The 21,721-nt window shown below is 45.8% G+C and overlaps 1 protein-coding gene across 2 annotated transcripts in view; it reads left to right on the forward strand.

Annotated features, from left to right (window-relative positions):
- Positions 1-6,839: 6,839 nt before the first annotated feature.
- Positions 6,840-21,721, forward strand: part of ABHD2 (abhydrolase domain containing 2, acylglycerol lipase) — a 36,804-nt gene continuing 21,922 nt past the window's right edge. Inside the window, exons 1-4 of one of the 2 annotated variants that reach the window (XM_054641959.2) lie at positions 6,840-6,893; positions 7,579-7,649; positions 16,499-16,579; positions 17,370-17,570. In XM_054641959.2, coding sequence (XP_054497934.1) covers positions 17,377-17,570 — 194 coding nt within the window. In that variant the 5' untranslated portion in view covers positions 6,840-6,893; positions 7,579-7,649; positions 16,499-16,579; positions 17,370-17,376. The remainder of the gene's footprint in view (positions 6,894-7,578; positions 7,650-16,498; positions 16,580-17,369; positions 17,571-21,721) is intronic. The other variant, XM_054641958.2, reaches the window with a different exon arrangement.

Below are 21,721 nucleotides of genomic sequence, written 5' to 3' on the forward strand. Positions count from 1 at the left end.
GCACCTCCTTTAGCACCAGAGCAGTTATTAGGGGCTCCTGTGGTAATCTGTGTCCAGTTTAGGAAGCTCTCTTCCACTCCTTGCTAGCCCACCTCAGGACTGAGGTGGAAAACAGAATGGAGGTCACCTCAAGATCTGATGTGGCTCATTTCTGTGAGCAGGGCTGGCTTCTTGACACTGTGCTGCACACACCACTCACCTGAAAGAACCCCAGAACCTCCCCACGGCCCAGAGGGAAGCACAGTCCCTTTAGTTGTGAATGGTGCTTATTTGCAGTCTCCCTCCTCTGTTGTCTGCCTGCACCTTCTCCCTTTAGGCAGGCTGTTTTCTGCAAGACCTGAGAACATATCTACCTGTGCTTCCTCCTTCTCCAGCTACACCTGCACATCTGCCCTGCCTGCTGCAGGCAGGGAGAGGAGAGCAGCCCTGCCAGCTGTGAGGACAGTGACCCGAGCCGCAGGCCAGCAGCAGGGCTGTGTTTTGCAGAGCACGTGCAGCCCCACGCAGGAGGCACGTTTGCTCCTGCTGCCTGTGGTTCCTGGCAGGCTTTCCAGGGAGCAGCCCTCGGCTCACAGAGCTGCTTGTTCAGGAGCATGTTGTGTTTTTGCCTGGGCTTGCAGCTGCCTGTCAGCTGCTGTACAAACACAGCCCTGTCTCCCGTCTCCCCCTGGCCTCTTCTCCCTCCTCAGCCCTGCTCTTTGCGGTGCTCAGGATTAGCCACACCTCAGCTGGGTAAACAGGAGCTGATCCTGCCCCATCAGCCAGGGGCTTTGCAGCCTCAGCTGCCGCAAGCAAGAAGTGCTCCTTTATTTTTCTCCCAAGTAAATCTCCCTTTCATCATTCAGCAGTTCTGAAGCCCTTAATTAGACACAGCAGTGGATGTGATCCTCTGCATCCATCTTCTATTTTCTTTCTTTATCCTTTTATTTTCTTTCTTCATCCTTCTATTCTCTGCTTTTATTCCACTCAGCCTCCTTATCTTCCAAGCTGTTCTTCATTTTCTCACTCCCTTTACCCACTTTTTGTTTTTATACCCATCTGAGAAAAGCCACCCTTCCTTTCTGTATGTCACCTCTGGGTGCTAAATAATGAACTATTCTGGTCTGAAAAAAAGCCCTGGAGGTTGTTCCTAACTCCAGCCAGCACCTTAGTCTTCATCCCAGCTCAGAGGCAGCATTTCCTGCAAATTTCTACCTGGCTCTGAAGGGATGCTGAGCAGGGAAGGAGGAGGACACCCATTCCCTGCAGCACAGCACCCTCTAGCCTCCGCCGGGGCGGTAGCTCTTTCCTGAGCTGGAAGGAAGGAACGACCTTCACCATCATCACTCAGCCACGCATCCTCCCATCCTGCCACACGCCCATCCAGCCCTGCTCCCCGCATAACTCTGACAAAATCCTCCTGCAGCATTACTGCCAAATCCCAGGATGGATTTCATGGGAACTCTGGAGGTCAGGATGTTAAAGCTGGTCTGCTCTGAGGAGACGTGTGGCAAATCAGACGTCATTTCCCAAAAGTTGAGACATCAGTTTTGCAAGGTGGAGCCCGCAATGACCCAAGGTGGAGTCAGCCTGGAGATGGGGTCATTACAAACCATCAGCAGCACTGTTTATTTCCTCCAGCCCATGCAATGCATTAACTCAGAGATGGTACAAAGGGAAGTGCTGCTCCTGCAAAGCCAGGTAAGGTCAGCCAGAGGAATGGAGTGCAGTAGCTCTGCAGTTGCTTTGTTTCCTTGGGACACTGATCTGCAGCTTTCCAGGTGCATGGAAAAGGGTGGTCAGCCCCAGCTCACCCCTGGCCATGGTGGCAGACTTTCAGTGCTTGGCTGTGACTGCCAGTGCATCTCCAGGAAGCCATCAGGCAGATGGATTAGCCTTTCATCCCAGCCATCCCACCGCTCTTTGCAGCTTCCTGCACCTACCCACCTCACAAACCATGGCTCCCATGGACCCCACCAGCCTCACCCACAACCCTCCTCCCTGCACCAGCATCAAGCCTGTTTCCTCTCACCCCTGCTTTCCTTCTACACCTCCAGGAAACAGAGCTCTGCCTCTCTGCTCCCAAACACCATCACTCATTCTCCCAAATCACAACTGTAACCATTTCTTTTGTACTCAACACTGTTGTGTTCTCCCTCCCTCCCTTCCTCCCAGATCTATCCCAATTCCCTCTATTTTGGCACAAAATCAATCTTCCACCTCCACTCAATTTATTCCCATGAATATTGCTCTCTAGGAAATGGTCCTTCCCCATTCCTCAGGCAATACTAAAATTTGGATTTTTACAAGGGGCTGCTAATCCCATTGTTCAGTTCACTGAGCATTTCAGTTTGCAGGGTTGTAACCCTGCATTGTCCTCAGGCACCACTACTTCTATGGAAACTTTCCCACAGAAAGCATTTTGCAAGCAGCCACTGAAAAAAAACAAACCAAAAAACCATAAGACTGTGGCCTTAGCAGACTCCTTTGCCAGCTTTCTGAGGTGGGACAATCACAGCCTTTCCAGACTCCAACCTCAGCAACACACTGAGGCAATAGTGGCAAATGTCAGACAGACCACTTGGGATTAAACAGAAGACCAGTGGTTTCCTTTATTCAGCAAGACATCTTGGAAACTCTCCAGGAGAAGCTCATACATCCTTCTGGCTCTAGTACATCCATTTATCTGAATCCACCCTGCTTTCCCTCAAAGATGCCTCCTCTCCCTGCTCTCACTGCCTGCTAAACACCTGCTGCTCTGGTGCCACCTTCCCTGCACAAAACCCCCCCTGCTTCTGCAGGTGGCTTTAGGGACAGGTGCCACACCAAAGCTGGTTCCTGCAGCTGTATCTTAAGTTCAAAATATATGAAATGGGCAGAAACAGCTCTAACTGAACTAGAGGTGACATTAGAGGTAGCTGCAGAGAACAGGTCTGCTCAGCCTGGCAGCTTTTGGTGCAGAAAGTATCCTGAAGGTAGGAATTTCACCTAACCAGACTCCCTGGAAAATTCAGTAGTGTTGTGGTACAGGCTCCTTTCAGGGAGATACAAGATGGATCCTTCTCCCAGACCACTGAGTTTGTTTGTGGAGCCAGGCAGGGTTCAAGTGCCATGGAGCAACCAAAAGCAGGACCAGCAGCACTGCTGATGCCAGGGAGTGATTTTCAAAACCTCTTCCTCTGGGCAGCAGCTGTGGCTGGATGTGGGATAAAAGCAGTGAGCTGGCTGCTGGGAAATTGTGGACAGAAGCAGCAGAACACAGCATGGTAAAGTGCTCAGCTCAGTGGCATTTCTCTTTTGGCCTAAAGAATTTGGGAATGCAATCGCCCATCTGCTCTGAAATGATCAGTGAAGCTCTCTGTACAAGCAGTCTGAGCCCTCTGGGGTTTGGGAGAAAAACAAAAAAAATGAGTCATAAAGTCTCTAGCAATGGCTTTCAGCCATTAGAGGAGACCAGAGTCTATGGTCTAGAGGGGACAAAAAGGTGGACAGCAGTACCCAGAAGGGCTGAGGTCAGTCACTTCAGTTCTATAATTAGGAAATAAATAGCATGCTAAATAAACCCAGAGTAGAAGCTTTTGAGGAGTGTGACAGAGCTGGAAGTTGGCAAGGAGCAGCTGAATGAGAATGTGATGGAAAAATACAGATCAGGTGGGCCACGTGCCACCTCCCCAGCTGGTTTATATGATGCGGCCGCTCTCCCATCCCTGGCACTTGCCTCTGTACACTGCCAGCTCCTCAGGACAGAGGCTGGTCTATTTAGAGCTCTGCAAAGTGCCCATTACTCTTTTAGACACCATTTTCAGAAAATATGTAAGAGTCCAAAGAGCACTGTGCCTCCAGATCCGACAGGCTCAGGAACAGCATGGCTCTGCAGCCCACAAGCCAAAGCCTCACTGCCACTGCAGGGAAGGCAAGGCAGGAGAAGAGGAAAAAGCATTGCCTTTATTTCCATCTGCAAAGCTTTTTTTGTGCTCACATGTCACTGATAGGCACTTTGCTTATTTTCAGCTGGCAATCAAACCCTGCCTAAGAGGTGTTTTCCTTTTTGCTCCTGCTACACACTGCCATAGATGAACACCCTGATGTTTCCTCTGGCAAAAAGGTTTCCTCAGGCAAAGTCCACAGGAGTCCTTCAGTGCACAGCACGTTTGCTGAGCAGGAGAAAAGCTGGGCATGGGGAAATGAAGCAGAAAAACAGTTCAGAGTTGTGGCAGCAACAGCCAAAAGAGAGAGGGATGTGAAGAACAAAAGGTAATTGTCACCACGGTGTTGCACGGGGGTGTCTTGGGCTGGTTCAGCAGCACGTGGAGTTCTCTGTGCCTGGTACCTTTCCAATTGCTGCATTTAAAAAGGTGGGATTTTCATTAGTCTTTTTTTGGCCTCTCTGAACAGAGGTAATTGCCTGCTCAAAGCACAAGGCAAAGCTGCATTCTTCCTGTGCTTGCAGTTCCCAGCATGTACAGTTGTCCACACAGCTCAGAGAGGGATCCTCCAGTCTCCAAAGCATTAGGGTGTTCCTGGACACTCCCACCCCACCTCTCAGCAATACCAGCAGGCAGAAATATCTGCTGGGCTGCAGCAGCTAAATCCCTCCCTAGAAGGCTGGAAATGAAGCTCAGCTCTTCCCAGCACTGTTCCTTTGGGGATGGCTCAGGCTCAGATGGCATTTTCTGGTATGACCTGTTCACTGTGAGTGGCACAGCCTTGCCCCTGGCTCTGGGCCAGAGAGCTTCACCCACAGCACAGGCACCCAGGGCTGCTGCAGCACCAACCCTGCAGAGCCCACCAGCACATCGGCCACAGCAACTCCCCACACACCCAGAGGGACAGCAGCCTCCTTCACAAGCCACAGCTCACCAGCTGTGTTAACTGCCCAAAGTCAAATTTGAATTCCCAAAATGTGCTTGCTTCCTCCCAGACATCCCTGCTCCCACACTACAAGGTGCAGCTGGAACCCCTCAACACTGCCCAGAGTAAAACACCAACGACCTGCACTGGTTCTTCCCTCCCTTTCTGGAGACACAGCACCTTTTCCATCATTTCCCTCCTTGGGAACACAGCTCAGGATTCTGGCTCCCACTGCCACAGCCACCTGTGAATTTATGCTGCCACCCCTTCAGTGTTCACCTCTCCTCAGCAAGAAGTGAGCAGCAAGTTTGGTTTGCTTTGTTTTCTGGCAGTGCTCTCTTCTTAACAGCTGAGCTTCTCTCACTCCAACAGTCTCAAGGACTTAAAATAAAAGCCTTGCCTGGAGGTTCAGCGCGGGTTTGAGGCTTATTTTCCTGCCCGGATCTGTTTTTTCCTGCCTGGATCAGGTGAAAGAGCTAAGGTACACCTGGAATCAATTGGACTGCAATTTTCTGCAATCAAACTCAAACACATTCCTCAAATACCTAAAGTTGAGTCTGATACCGGATGTTTATCTGCTGAGCCTATCTGTTAGCTTGATCACAAGCATAGCTGCCTTGAGACACCAAACCTCAGCCCAGCTGAGCCACTGACAAATTTAGCAACCATAAACCCTGGGTATTTTCACAAGGTTAATTAAAAGATAAGGAATACAACTCTGTTTGACTGAGTGGTGTGGGATCACACCTGTAGCAAGTGCTGAGAGAGGAGGGTACTGTTTGTTCTGCCACCTTCATTCCAGAATTTCCCTCTCTGCCCTTACCCAGAGTTCCCTCCTTCCCTGTGACTCAGGCTACAGCAGTTACTCATCCCTCCACGTACACAGCGCCCTGGAAAATGTGACTTGCTCCTTGAGAGCTTTCTCCATGTAGGAAGCTCCAACACCCAGTAAACAGAGGAAACATTTAAAATATCTGAAATGAGAGGAAGGATTTTTCCATCCAGTTATATAAAGCAACCATTAACACAGCTCAGAACAGTTGATGTTACCAACAACGTAATGCAGGGCTCTTTTGGAAGAATACAAAAAAAGCAGGTTTATAAACATCACATCAGGGACAGTTTTTTATCTTATAATTTATTTTCCTCGCAGTGCCTTTCAGATGAGGCAGGGTCCATCTGCCTCAGAGTGGATTTTGCTGTCCCAGTCACACACCCCACTTGGTGGGACAGCGCTGAGCACTCTGAGGGGCCAGGGCAGAGCCTTCACCATTGCCAGCATAGCCTAAGGCTGCTCTGAGGGACCCTTCACCATTGCCAGCATAGCCCAAGCCTGCTCTCAGCGTTCGCCACCCAGAGCTGGGCCCACGATAAACAAACCCAGCGTGCTGAGGGCCCAGCCACCATTCCTGAGGCTCAAAGGTACTGTTTGTAAAAGGCGCAGTATTATGTAAACCAGCACCGGGTACACCACACGGCTTATCGGCAGCCTGGAGGGATCTTTGGTCCTCACGGCCACTGAGCTCCATGGCACTGAGGAGCAACCGTGTCCTGCAGCTAGAGCCGCTCCCCAGGCTGCATCCCCCACACCACGGGCGGTAACTGTGGCGGCAGGAAGCAGCGGTATACTGAAAATATAACTGAGAAGGCTGAGGCTGCCCCACCCCTCACAATCCCCTGCACCCTCAGGCCCCGCTCTGTCATGGCCGCGGCACCGCTGGCACCTCCGTTGCCCACAGCCCCACCCCCAGGCCGCCGCCGCCGCCAATCACCGTCCTCCGCCTGACTGACAGGTGCCCGAGCCATTGGACCCGCAGTGTCCCGTCCCCCGCTCTCCTCCAGCCAATGGAACCCGCGCGTCAGTGATGGAGCGCCCGCCCCCAGCTCGCATTCTGACTAATCCACGCGAGGGCCTGGGCGGAAGCGGCGCGGCGGTGGCCAATGGGAGGGCGAGGGCGGCCGGTAAAGGGCAGCGGGCGGCGGGCCCGGGGCAGACGGGCGGGAGCGGTGGCAGGAGCGGTGGCAGGAGCTCGCGGGGCCCTCGTGCCCGGCCGGGGCTGCAGGTGAGGAGGGGGCGCCCGGCAGCGCCTTCCCGCAGGGTCCTGGGAACGGCTGAACCTCCTTCCCGTTCCTCTCGGCACGGCCTGGAGGGCTGCCCCGCGGCCGGGTCGGTCCCTGCCCACTGTGTGCACGCCTGGCCTCGCGTGTTTGTTGCCCGGGGGGCGATGGGGGTGCTCCTCGGTGGAGCTGTGGCGGTCAGGGCCCGGGCCCCTCGCGGTTCTCCCCGACGCTGGGAGCTCTGGGGGTGGCGGTGCGGTGACAGCTTCCTCCGTGGCTGCCTGGGGTGCGGGGCTGTGCGGGGCAGGGGCTGCGCTGGGAGCAGCGCATCCCGGGGCTCGTAGGGAGGGGAGGGATGCGATCGGAGCTGGGCGCGGAGCGGAGAATGGTCCTGCGTGAATGAGAGCCTGGGGATCGTGCCCCTGTCAGGCCATTCTGCTCCCGATAAACAATGCTCTTCCCTGGGGCTCCCGCTCCAAGGTCCTGACCCTGCTACCGGCATCTTGCATCAGCTTCAGAATTCGTTTTGTTGCCTGCTGTTTGTTACTCTGTGTGATGGGACTCTGCCCCATCCCGCGCCTTCAGGTATAACTTGTGCGTCTCCTGCAGCACAGGAAGTGTCGATGTGTCTATCACAATTGATGAGTTACAGCTGCTGAGATGTCTCACCTGATGCTAACTTGATTGCAGGGTTATGTCAGGAGCAGCTTTATCAACGCAGTTGTGGCTGGAGGGATCGCATTCTGTACTTTCAGTCTCATGTAGGTTCCCTCAGAGAATTCCTAGCAGCTTCCTCTTATTGTTGATGAACAATTGTCACTGGTCTGGCAAGTATAAAGGTTCCTGTCAGTCTCTTAGATTGCTTTTTGGCTTTCACAGCACTGGTGTGTCCTTCTGTAACAAATGTTCCTGGCTTGTTAGTCAGCTAACTGGTACAGTGTGTTCATCTTCCATGCCTCATTTATCAATTATTATCATGCTCAGCCATGTTCATGATATTGCTTAGGATGACATGTTCTAGTCCCTGCTGATGTGGTGTCCATAGAGCGTTCAGTTGTTTGTATTTGTGATATCTTGCTTTTAGGCTTTCTTTGATAATGCATATTTCCTGTGCAGGGAGTTTTGTCTTGGGTTGCTGTCTTATCTTTCATGAGTCACCGTCTCTCTAAGGTGCTTGCTTAGTTCTCATATCACAAGAGAAGTTTCAATAGCTTCTCTTGCTTCTTCTTAGATCAGAGGACATTCAGCCATTCTTCTTATTCTAGACATTGCTTATTTTGGTCAAGCTAATGCTTGAGTTCTTCCACTCTCCTGTCTTAGTCTTAAAAATAGTGCTTTTGCATGGGAGGTCCTCTGTGTTACTGAGTGAATTAGCTGCACAAAAGATGAGGCTGACCTAAGATTGTGCCAGACAATTTTTTTTAGGTGTGGAAGAGATGTGGAGGTTGTGGATAAAACCTTCTATCTTGCAGAACTGTTTCTAAAGAAACTTAAAAATTAACTTGTTCTTCTCTTCCTTTAAAAGATGTATTTCTCTATTCAGAGAGTGAATAGCAGCTTAAACTCTTAGTGTTTCATAAAGCTGCTTTATTAAACCTGCCATGTGAAAACTCAGAGATTAACACATTGAAAGAATAGTATTGGGAAGGAAAGATGGCAAAATAACACTGTTTGACCTTGACACAGGCAAATGAAAATGTTTTCTAAGTTCCAGCTATATTCCAGATGGGATTTGGTGTAGGATAGGGAATGGTTGCTTTAGAGCAGTGAAATGCCTGGGTGCTACTGGATTTACAGTGTCTTGTTACCTTTCTTCTTCCATATCCCTTGCCTCTTCATCCAGACTTTCACACTGCCAGCTCTGGCAGTACCAGAACTTGGATTAAGCTAACCAAGAACAGGATTTTTCTGGTAGGAGTGCAAGTGCTGGGTTCTTGGCTGCTTGTAATTCCTACTGAAAGGTGCAAAGACCAGCCTAAAACTGGTCACTTGGACTTTTCAGCAAAAGCCTAAGCAATCATGGTTTGTTAGTACTTTGGAGTCTTCATCTGCAGTTCTGAATTTCTCTGGAAGAGTGTTTCATGATGTGTTACAGCTCTGAATTGCTGTTCTTAATGTGCTGTAGATTAATTGATCTTCTGTGCAAGTATTTACCCTTCTTCTGCCTATATATCTTGCAAAGTTTAAGCTCACACGCAGTTAAACATCTGATCAAACTCAGCTGATTGATTGAATTTCAGTTGATTTAATTTCAGTGTACAAGGGCACACTGCCCTTCTTGTGGAGAAGCAAAGTCCCCCTTGCCCAGCATACAGGGGTGGCAGTGATGGTGCCCTGTGGGGCAGCTGTCTTAGCCTTTTCTGGCTCTAGCAAGGCTTCTACGTCCAAGGGCTTCTCTTTCCTCCAGCTCCCTCAGCTGACTTAATAATAAAGATTGTCTCTGACTGCCAGCCTTACTCTGCCAGTATCAGGCAGGAGTAATTGAAAATGCTTTGCAAAGCAGTTCAGTACAAACCAGGTGCTTGAGACGTCATTGAGTTCTTAGAGGTAATGGCAGTGAAAGGCAGTGCCAGGCTTGGCAGAGAACAGATTTTTATCTGTATCTCTAGAGTGACCAACCAGTACAGTTGCCTATTACTCTGTCTGCAGTTGAGTAATGTTTTCATTTCTTCTTATCATGGGTTCAGTCTGACTAAAACAAATTACATTGACAACTTCCTCTGCTCATATGGGTTGAGCTCCTGGAAACACCGAACTTTTCTGAAATGTCTCATGTCTTATTTGCAGGTAACTGAGCTACAGCCCTATTCAGGGCATCAAGTACTCAAAAAGTATAGTACAGACTCCTCATAGGAAGAGCCTGACTGCTGCTGAGAGTAGCTTGTCCTGCTTCTAAACTTACCTCAAAGCATCCTCAAAGATGCTTTTGTATAGAGCTGCAGGTGGTTCCAAAAAGCTTGTGCAGAGGGGATTCAAGCCTGGCTCTCTTATCTGGAACACCCAGTTCTGTGAAGTGTTGGTTGAGCATATGTGAATATGAAGGGTTGTACTAAGTGAAATAAGCACATGCACAGTCATTTACAGTGAACCTCCTTGTAAGAGGTAAGGACAAAATGTCCTAAAACATGAGCCTGTAATACCCCTAGCCTGTCACTCTGGTTCAGCAGGAGAGAGGGCCATGTAGCTCTTTGCATGTTGAATTGCTGGTGAGTGCTGTTTGCTCTAAAACCTCTCTTTTAGTTGCAGTCTGGGAGAACCTGAGTATTCAGCAGTGGTGGTAGCTGTGTGTTGGTCAGCCCCTGTCTCTTTACGTATAGTTCTTCTGTCCTGAAACGTTTTTGCTTCAATTTCAATGTTTCTTGTGTGAATTACGTTACTCCTCTAGTGCAAGCCTTCTATCTGTCATGGGCAGGCTGTGAGAGAATGACTCTGCAAATCTTCTGCTCCCCTGTGGAGAGGAGCTCCTCTTCAGGGGAACAAAGTAAGCAAGATGTTTAAAGACCTCAGTGAAACAGCACCTCAGCTTTTCATCCTGTTCAATTTTTTGTTTTCAGGTTGCTTGAACTGGACTGTTCTCAAGTAAAGTTCTCTTACCTGTGTTGTGATTTGTTATAGGTGGGCTCTCCCTGCTGTGTGTGGAGCACGTTCCCCACTTACTCAGCCCTCTAGCTGAGCAAACAGCTGTGATGTGTTTGGACTTTGAGCTGTTCCTCCAGTATATTCAGCTGAGCCCTGTGGCAGTGTGGGAATGGAGGGGTTGCAGTCAGAGGATAAATGAGGCTTTAACAATGTGATGCTTCAAAATATAATGAAGGAATAGAGCAGACTTCCTTGAGAAGAGTTGGTCTATAATGCAGTTTTTATTAGCTCACTTAGCTCTCTGTGGCTTGATTCCAGCAGCATTCCCTCAGCTACTGAGCATGGTTTTTTGGGTTCTGTACAGTCTGTTTACTCCATTTCTTCCCTGGAGCTTAATGCTGCTCCCTGGCATAGTTATGTGGTAGGCAAGGGACACCTGCTAATGCTGTAAGACTGTGCAAAGGTGTTTACCAACATTTCTCTCTGTACCTAGAAGTTACCTTGACCTCTTCAAGGACCTGTAGTTACATAAGGTGGTGGTTGGAAAGACAGTCCCAAGTCTCTGCACCTTATCTTAAAGGAAAGGTTCATGTTATTTGAGCAAATGTAATTATTTGAGTCCTGCAATTAATTGATTTCTGTGAAGTCAGTGTCTGCTCCTGTCTTGGTTTAATCATGTTCATGAGGTGTGTGCAATAAAAGCTAATGCAGAGGTTTTCAATCCATTTGACACAAACAGGAACCAGGATAAGGTGATGTAACAAGGACTCTACATAGCAACCTTAGCTAATGTATAAAAGCTGCCTGTCCTGAAATAGAACTATTTCTGATTAGTTAAGATGATATTGTGGGGAAACAAAGGCAGTTCCTGTAGTTAGGAGGAAGTGAATATCAAGGCTCATTTGACTGCCAATTAACATTCTTGGAGAAGTGAGAGTGCTGAAGAGCCTTTGGCCCTCTTGGCTGTAGATTTATTCTTGGGTGCATTTTTTTAGCAACCTGCCTTGGGCTGTACACCCAGCCCTCTGAGATGCTTGATTTTTGCTCTGAAGGTGTAGAACTCCTCAAGGGCAAGGTAAAAAGCTCTAGTTCAAGGCACCTGTCTTTCTGACTGTGCTGATGGTTCCTTGTGCTATGAACTTTATCCCTGTAACCTCACAGTACCTCTGAATTTAGTGTGAGCCAAGTTTGTAACTGATGAAAAGGTCAAGTTCCAATGAAGGCACCAGCCAAGAATTTTTTTCAGAGCAGGGTGTAAACAATACTTGTTGGTTTCTGTACTTGCCAACCAGCCAAATCCTGACCTGGGTATGGCCCTGGCCCAGGGAGGGATTTGCACTGAGGACTTCAAAAGGCTGTCCAAATAGTGTTCTTTAAACATCCTTATGATGGGGCATGTCAGTGTGCCCTCTTTATTTTGGAGAAAAAAATCTGTCACGTGTTGGACAACAAACCTGTGGTGGGCTTTGCCAAACTCCTGGGGACTGCACTTCTCTCATGGCCACATCTAACCCTAAACTTAAGGCACTTAAGTGCTCAGCTAATTCTTAATGATACCCTCTGTGCTCTGAGACTTAGCTGGCTCTTTTAAATGGCCAGAAGTACTGAGTGATGCATCAAGATCTCAGCATTTGCTTCTGACGTGTTCTCTGAGCCACACTGAAGGTAATGGGAGGTTCTGCACTGGGTGAGCTTGGGCTGGATAGATGCCAGTCTCAAGATAAGTGGTGTTATGACTTGGTTTTTGTGCATAAGCTGATGAGGCATAGTATTGGTGTGGCTCTGAAATACTTGTGCCTGTGTAATTTTCAGGGAACAAAGCAGTTTAGACTTAACATTTTGCCATGAAAGCAAAGGCACTTTTTATAGAGCTGCTGGGTAAAAGGATATGGAACTGTGCAATAAAGCTTGAGGCTTTCCTCATGAGTCCTCTTACACAGGTTCTGTACTTGTGTAGCTTGTCCTCCAGTGCTTGGTCTGGCAGCCTTTCCCATCAGGACACATGCTTCAGAGCCTTCCTCAAGTGTTTTCATCTTCATCTGGATGGTCTCTAAACATCATCCCCTGCATTTAAACTGCTGAAAGCTCAGCAGTGTGACACTTCCATGCACTTCCTGGAGTGACATTTGAGTAATATGCTGGCATGAAACTTGTCTTTGTTTTAAAAACTCTACATTTTACCCTTTACTTAATGAAGTTCCTTTGCCCATAATGAGGATCTCAATATCCTACCTGTTAGTGACAAGCCTGTACCTTCTGGTTTTGCAGTGTATCTATCAGAAAAGTCATTAGCTTTGGCTGATGTTAAAGATGTTAATTTCCTGGAAACATTCCATAAAGAACTAACTTCGTACTTCCTCCTTAAAAAGGTGGGGAAAAAACCCCACCTTATTTCTGATCCCAGTCTGCCTAGGCACAACTCTTTAAAGTAGGGTGGGTTTGCTTTCCTCTTGTCTGATATACTCGTTTTCAAAGTTTTATTCCCAAACAGATGCTAAAATATATGAAACCAGTCCGAGAAACATCTGATATGTTTGTTAACAAAGTCTGCCTGCTTAAAACTGTCAGAAATGGCCTATCTGGCTCTTCTGAGTCCTGTGGGTAAGAGTATTGCTCTGCTTGGTAAGCTGTAACTGAATAGGAAAGGGAATTGTTAAAGACTCACTGTTGGCCAGGCATGTTTGCAGTGTTGTGGTGTCCAGCTGAGCTCTGAGAGCATCAGTCAGCCAGAATGCTGAGGGGTGGGGAGGCATCCATGAGGCTTTTGTACCAAGCTGCCCTTCCTGGAAATGGCATTCCTTCAAGATTCTTCAGGCCATGTAATGGAGAATAGCATATCTCGTTAGTGCAGCCCCTTTGCTCTTTGTGTTCCATAAAGCTGCATCCTTGCATTAGCCCCAAGCATTTCTAATGCTTCAGTGAAATAAATGAGTCTGCCAGGCTTTCAATGGCTTGTTAAAAGGAGGGAGGATCCTGTGGGAATGGCTCCCTTTAATATCTTTGCTTTTTTAGTGTTGCCTTTCCAGAATGAAGAGTCAGACTCTGCTTTCGTGGGTGGAGGAGCTGTAAAGCTTGGTAGCTACCAAATCCTGTGCGTGCCCTGTTGAGTCACAGTGACTTCTGTCTCTGGAAGTTTCCTCTCCACAGGAAACCAGAAACTGAAATGTGTACGGGTTTTGGATTTGTTGATAGTTAGGAATTCACTTATTGAACAAGTAAATATTTTGATGATGGATTTCCCAAAAACCCAGTGTTTTTGAAAGGCCACATAAAGAATTTGCTGTAGCTCTGCTGGCTTTTGTTGTACTTGTGTCTGTTTCTGTCTGGAAAGGGTGAGACTTGGGATTTTTTTTCTCATTATACTTAGACAGATGAAGTGCACTCTGCTAACAGGAATGCTGAAATGTTTCCTGTAACATGATTTTCAGCTTCTTGTGATGAAAGGGCAAATGAAAAGACCACAAATCCAGCACTTGCTGTCCAGTGATTGATTTTAAAGTTACCCCTCAGTTAAAATTGGGATTTAACAACATTGCTTGAGAGGTCTGCAGGTCTTTGGGGCTGTCATGCCTGTAAGTGATTTAAAAAAAAAAAAAAAGAAAAGAAAAAAAGAATTCTGCAATAACATGCTTGAGGCCAAGAGCTTCAACTTCCTTGGGTTCCTTAATTTCAAATGCTTTGATGGATGGACAGGCTAGATTGCTTCCAGTGGTGTGCTTTTTGGTAATTGCCTAGCCTGCCAGCAGTGAATCCAATGTTTTGTATATGGAAAAAGCCAAATGTCTGTCCATTTAGATTAATGCTGACCTAGTTATAGGAGATTCTAGATTAACATTTGTCTGACTCAACCCTGTGGTTATCTATCTTTTTTTGTTTAAACAGACAAATTTATTGGGTCATTGCAAAAAGGGTTTAACAAAACAGAAGCAAGGTGACCTCATCCCAGCTGGTTAAAGAGGGAGATGTTTGTCCTAGGTGATTAGAGGCAAAGCTCAAATCCATTTTAGTAAGCTAAACCCTTAAAATTTTAGAGTTTGACTCTGCCCTGGCTGATACAGGTGTGTTTAGGTCTTCAGAAATACCAGGCTTTAGAGCAAGTGCCTCAAGTGACACAGCTGAATCCACAGAGCATGGAGTCTTCATGGACTGCATCCACTGCTTAAATAATCACTGCAGAAAGCTGTGCAATTGAAGCAGTGCCAGCTTTGTGTTACATCTACAGGCTGATCTGAGCTTTTGGGTAAAGATTTTGACAAATACGTAAACCCCTAGCACATGTTTGTGGCGTAAGTTCTGTGAATGTGTGTTTTAGACTGTCTAAAATGGAAAATGCTAGTTCATAAGTGTCAAACATAATCCTGCCTACCAACAGCTGATTTTTCTGAAAGCATAATGGCAAGCTTGTATGCTGTTTTAAGGGAGTGACAGGCTAACATGAGATATAAAGGTATCAGAAAAGATGTGGTGTGTTTGTCTTCTGGAGATTATATGGGAGAGAACATTCTCAGGAAGATATGGTTTAGTTGGGTTAATTAGACTGAGTCACTAGTACAAAATCCTAATGACTAATTGTGCTCAGTTTTATTTTTAAAAATTCACTAAGGTGAAAGTTGTAAACAGCAAGCTCGCTTAAAATCCAGGTGTCAGGATGGTCTCAGATATTAGTGCCTCTTAATTTTCTGAATAAAACAATGATAGGAAGATGTCAACAGAACTTCTGGGAGTTTGGTATGAGGGAGATTTGCTTGGGCACCTGATTGTCCTTGAGTTCAGGAACCTGGTCTGCTCTTCAGCCAGTTGTACCTTCCCTGGTGAAGCCATTGCTGTAGTTTGCCTGCTGTCTCCTACAGAACTGATGGTAGTGTTGGTGAAATCTTACCAAGCAGAGATATGAGATAACTTCCTGCAGCTAAACATTGTGCTGGAACTCCTCTCATGATGCCCATGCAATCTTCTGAGCAGATGAATAGAAGGCTTTTTGTGGCCCATCTTCTCACTTCTGCTGTGCTGCTCAGACCTGGAAAAGCTGAAGAGTTGTCCAAGATTAAATGTCTCTGCTTCCCTCATTCTGTTTTGCTGTGCAGATGGTTGTGGTGGCAGAAACTTGAAGCTTTCCAGCATGCTGTTAGTCAATAGCTGATGTCACACGTGTTTTCTTCCAAGGGGTTTTGATGTAGCTACACTGAGTACAGAAAGTACTTCTGAGGCTCTTTACTCCTGCTATAAAGGAGAGTTAGGCTTTGGTATGGTCTGTCCTGGTAGTGTTTTTCCATTTGGAAGCAGCAGCTGTGGTAGAGAGCAGACAGTTCTGGAGCTTTTCCTGGAAGCCCCGAGTCCCTATCGATTTGTTGTGCCTGTGGGAAGGCAGTTCTAATGGCAAGTATTGCTTACACTTGTATGGGCACAGGCTGAAAGCTTTCTCTTTTATTGGCATCATCAAATTCTTGTAACAAGCCTTCTTGCATGTGCACTGGTGTTAATTAGGTGGCTGTGTCTGAGCCTCCTGTGGCTCCCTCTGCGTTGAAGTGTGATATATTGTAACGTCTCAAAAAGCAAGTGTGGGAACAAGCAGAGACTGTTTACAAGGTTCCATCTGTAGGAGTGAGCTGCCTTGCTAAGCCTGAATAAAAGTAGCAGAAACTTCTTTCAGACTGGCTTCACACTTCAGTAACATTGTAGATATTGCAAAGTTGAGAAGAGTATCCTGTTAATCCTAGTGCTTTAAATAGGAAGAGATTTGGTAGGTTTTGTGAGTGCAATGTCTCACTGTCTTGCAGAGATGGAGTCTCTCTGCTCATGAAGTTGCATTTGCACATTGCAGATGAGTTAATACACTGTAGGCAAGTGATCTAGTCTGGAATCTGTCCACTGGCAATGGATTTCAGGTGCAGATGGATCAGAGTTGGTTATGACTGACTACACAAATAGCTTGCCATGTCTGTGATGGGACCTTTGTATAAATTTGTGTTCATCCTTTCCAGCTAAGAAATGCAGCTTAATGAGTAATAATCAATTTGCTTTCCCCCCGCAGGGTAGCTCAGGCAGCACGTGGATTGGTGACAAGTCTGCTGAGGACTGGCAATTTTTTCTAGCTTGAAGAAAATTGAAATTGGTAAGACTTGGCTTGTCACTTATCTTACCTGGGTTACCCATGTTACTTAGGAAAGACCCAGGGAAAAACCTGTCCTTTCAACAGTAAATGCAGCCAGCTGTTTAAACTGTATGTTCAAAATAAGCTGGATCACTTTGAGAATTTGATTTCAAGCTGGAAGGATATATTTTTTTATACTTCTTTGCTTCTGTTCCTTTACTCAGAAGCCCTTGAAAGACTAGATATTCATCTAGTCCTTCAGCTGCAGAACTGCAGTGAATAAAAAGAAATGCTGATAATGCCAGTACATAAAGTGGCCATCTTAAGTGCAGGCAGGATTTAGTACCAGTGTTCTCATGGAACTGCAAGACTCAGGCTGAGGAGCTGACACAGTAGTTCTTTCAGGTGCTCCTTTTCAAGTCTGGCTTGGACACGTGTGAAGGAACACTTGTTCAAAGCTGCCAAGGTGCCTTTATAGCCTGTCTTTTCACCCAGCTTCTGTTTGACCTGGGTAGTCTTGGCCAAGATCCTGCAGGTGTTGACTGGCTGCTGACACCTGAGACACTGGTGCAGTTCTAGGGCAGCACTGATTAGGAATAAATCTCCTTCACAGCTGATCATCCAGTTTTTCTTCTGTTGGTCTGGGTGTTTAGAACAATACTACCTAAATTTTCTTCCAACTTAAAAGTTGGTATGGTAGGATTTCCTGGCAGTGTTGATTGACAAACTTACTTGTATATTTAACATGACAGTTGATATTCATGTCCAACACTGTATTTCTAGAAGCTTTAATGTTGTTTTTTATCTGCAGGCTGAAAATGAGTACAATATTGGAAACCTCTGAGCTGCCAGCAGTGTTTGATGGGGTGAAGCTAGCTGCAGTTGCTGCTGTTCTCTATGTTATTGTTCGCTGCTTGAATTTAAAAAGCCCCACTGCCCCTCCTGAACTCATTTACCAGGACTCTGCTTTGGCTCGCTTTCTACTCAAATCCTGCCCACTTCTGACCAAAGAGTAAGTAGTATATTTTTTTCCATGCTGACCTGTATTATAGGAAGAAGACCTGCACTTATCCATTCCTCCTCATGTGTTTCATGGACTTGGGTTCAAATGAATGTCAGGGTATACTCTTACTAAAATAAATCTTTTTAGCATTTCTTTGTCTCAGGTACCTGGATTTGACCAAGCCTTGTTGTGTGAAATCTTCAACAGATGCATAGAAAAAGTGATCACTGTCCATCTTTATAGAAGAAGATACAGAATATCATCTGTATGCTGATGTTGTACTATAGCAGCACCAACAGCTCACTGTGCAAATGGGGGAGGGATGGATGCACTTAGCACTTGTTCATGATCTTGTACTGCTTTTTATTAGGGAAGGAGTCTGTTGGGGCTCACAGGAGGAAACATTTCCATGGTGTGTCAGTGCCCTTATAATGAATACAGGGTTGGCTATTAGTTTTAAAGTGCCTGCTCTTATCAGAAGTACTTCAAGTTGATTGAAAACTAATGAAATTTATTACTGGTAGAGCACACCCTAACTAGTTTAATAAAGTAATGACACAAAGGCCAGCTCTAAGCCTGTTGAATGCACTTTCAAATTGACCTTGTGTCAGCTGTGTATTTGAGCAGGCTGATCCCTGATCTTCCATTCCAAGACCTCCAGAATCAGTGCAGCTGCCCTTAGCTTCACCAAGAACATTCTCCAATAATAGCAAGCATTTAGTACAATTTCATGAGGCTTTGGAGGGACAAGGACTTTGATTACAGTATTTCTCTTCTGCAATCACTTTGAAAACTTGCAAGTCCTATTTAGAAGCTCTAAGTACATCAATTATATAGTAAGTGCTGAGTGCAGCTGTATGAACTTTCCTTTTGGATCTCAAAAGTCAAGCTGACTTAAGGATAGTCATTTTAGGGGAGATGAGAGGCTTTTAGCAGTGCTGTGTTCAGTGCCTTGATTACATAAGGTTTAAGATGTTAGGCCATGGGCTCTGTAAACTTTTAGAGGAAACAAAGCATTATCTGTTGAAATTGGAACCCAGAGAGGTTTCTGTGATGTGCTCCAGGTTAGTGATAACATAAATGTGTTTGGATTCTTGATTATGTGTACTGCTTTAACTGCAAAGCAATTCCTTTCCTAAAAAATACCTTGAGGAGGTTTGAGTAACTTGGTACTTCAGGTAGTTGCCATCCCAGTGTTGCATTCCAGTGTGACATGTCCCTAGTCACTGAAGGAGCAAGCATGAAGCTGATTACCAGCCTTGAAGGCGTATTAGTATCATGCTAGTCTTTGGAAATGGATTGTAAGCTAATTTAGAGTCCATTTCCCTGCTATTTCAGCTCTGTTCTCACAGCACAGGCTCCTAGCACTGCTGTATTATTGACTTTCAGTTGGAGAACAAAGCATTCCCAAAAGAGTGAAAATGCAAAACATGTTCAGCAGTATTTAGGCATCTGTTGTGCATTAATTGCAAGAGTGATGAGCTGCTTGCAGGACCCTGGTGTTTTGTTGGTCGTGTGCAGGTTTGATTTGTTTGCTCTCTCTGGATCAGCTGAGCTCAGGCTTGCCAGCTTCTCTGAAAACTGTAGCAGTCATCTCCAATACCTAGTTCTTGGGCAAAATATTGTCTGAAAGACAACCATGACAAAAGGAAGCAAACTCAGCTGAAACAAACCAGAACAAAATGTGTCAATAGGTAGCTGTTCAGTCCTCTTACCTCTATATCTCTGTTAAGGAAGACAGGACTGTTGGGAATATAATTGCTGTTGGGTATTGAAAGGGTTTACAGCAAAGACAGCTCTAAGATGTATATGTGATTATTTATTTTTACTATTCCAGTGATGTTATCACAAACTTTTTTTTTCAATATAGAAATTTTTAAAAAATCAAAGAAATCCTGTCTTTAGGCATAAAAGTCACCTGGAGACTACAGGGGAACAAATGTATTTAAATTCTTGCAATTATGCATGAAACTGTTTGTAGGATAATTAGGAAAAAGCTATGTGAAAACAGCTTGTGCAGTACTCCACCAAAAAATCTTGCAAGGCTTTGATTACTTGATAATTATTCAGAGTGTTAGGAAAGCTGATTAAGCAGCTCTTTTCAGATTCTACCATGAAAGCAAAATAAGTAGCCCAGCAATCCCTTCTGTTATATTAGTACTGGGTTTGTTGTCAAATCTGTTTTAAGACCAATTCTTCTGTGCAGAGGAATGTTCATAGCTGTGAGCTGACTTTCAGACCTGGTTTGTTCAGTTCCTGCCTAAGGGAGGAAGGGAAGGAGTGAGGGCACTGCTATGAAAAACAGGCTGGCAGGGAGAAAGAATAACTTTATTTCTGCTATCTATGCAGGTGTTTAAAAATTCTTAGAGTAAACACTTTTGGACTTTATTTTCCCTTTATGGCACAATCCTCACCTCTGGTCTAATTCAGTGCATTGTAACCGTGGTGTCATTCAGTAAGCCAAGTGGTGGTGGATGAATAATTTAAGAACTTTGAATTGTAAAACTGCCTGAGATGGCTGTGTGCCAGGTACCTTGTACTTGTGGATGTTAGTACTGGTTTTTACAGTTCTGTAAACTGCCAGAAACTTTCTACATATCTGCCAAACATTGGGATGCAAGAGAATGTGTCTTCTTAGAGCTCATGTCCTCTTACCCCTTTTTCCATTGCTCTGACCCTGTCCAGCTCTGTACTGTGGCTTACCAAGTGGAGAGTAGCATAATCAGACCCTTTTCCATTCAAATTGCTGCTTCTTATAAGGAAGCTCTTGCAATTCAGCACAGCTATTGGTGCCCTTGAGCACTTGGGCCCAACTGCTGGTGGCAGCTGTGTCCTTTTCCTGCCTTTCAAAAGGGTACAGAAAGTCCTTCATGTGCTCTTATTCCTGTAGAAATGCAGTGCTGGCTCTTTGATTCATCAGGGTAAATTTGGCCAGTGCTTTCTGTACTAGGCTAGACATTTTTGGCTGTTTACAGTTTATTCTAACAAAGTGTGGGTATCTTTATTTCTGTAGAGATGTGGCACGTGCCATCCGTATCCAAAATAATTATCCTTGCTGTCTGCACACTTTTTATCATCAATAAAGGCAAGCTCCTCAAAGATTGAGGCAAATGACTGTCAAGCCTGTTAGTAAACACTGTCAAAGATCCAGTCTACATCCTTCTTATCCTTTGTTTGCACACCAACCTATGCTGGGTGAGCAGGCTGCCTGGTACCAGAAGACTCTTTTACACTGTCACTGCTTTTCCCTTAGATGCAAGGAGATGAGTAGTCAGAAAAGCTGTCTTCAAGCTTTTCAGTGCTCTTTTCTTCCCCCTAATAGCAAGCAGTGTTTGATCCCTGTCAACTCCTAGGTGTTTTACTCTGGGAGGAACACTTCCAGGAGAATAATAAACTAGAAGAACAGTGTTACCCCTGAAGCTTTGGCAAGTGAACATGCTGAGAGGTAGAGGAGAATGGCAGCTCCCTGTTGGTAAGTTGAAGCTTTGACCTTGCAGAGGAAGCAGCCTCGGGGGTCTGAGTTTTTCCTGGGTGCTGTGGCATTGGCAGCAGCCTTGTGTTCTCCAGTTCTTATCAGCAAGGGAGATTCTAAGTGCTGTAAATCCTCATGCCTTGTTTTGACTAAAATACTTCTTGTATTTTAGTGGGGGAGGAGGGGTGTGATGGGCACTTTGCTAAATAAAAGCTTCTTAAATGGTGAAGGAAGTGGTTTAGCCAAGGGGCCAGTCAGTAATTTTAAATAGTTCTGACTTCACACAGGTACTGTGGGCAGCAGACAAACACTTCTACTCCGTTTGTTTCTTTTTTGAGACTCAGGGAATGTAGAAGCTCCAGAACTTGCTTAAATTTTTTTGTTGCAATTTTTTTGCTGCGTCCTCATCACATTGAGCAGTCTGGTTGACCTGATGCAGAAAAAGCTGCTTTCTACATATTTGGGGTCGAAGGCTGAACCCTGCAGACTTTTATATGAGTTTCCTTGATTGGAATTTAATTTGCATTCCCTAGCAGCAAATAAAGGACAAGGCTCAAAGTTTGATTTTGTAAAGCATTTTTTAAATACCTCCAAACTGCTCTGTAAAGGGGAAAATAATCTTACCTGTTGTAATGCAGGCAAAAGTTCTTCAAATATCCTGACATTGACAATTTGTAGACTGTTTTCT

This window comes from Agelaius phoeniceus, chromosome 13, assembly GCF_051311805.1.
Source record: "Agelaius phoeniceus isolate bAgePho1 chromosome 13, bAgePho1.hap1, whole genome shotgun sequence".
NCBI lineage: Eukaryota > Metazoa > Chordata > Aves > Passeriformes > Icteridae > Agelaius > Agelaius phoeniceus.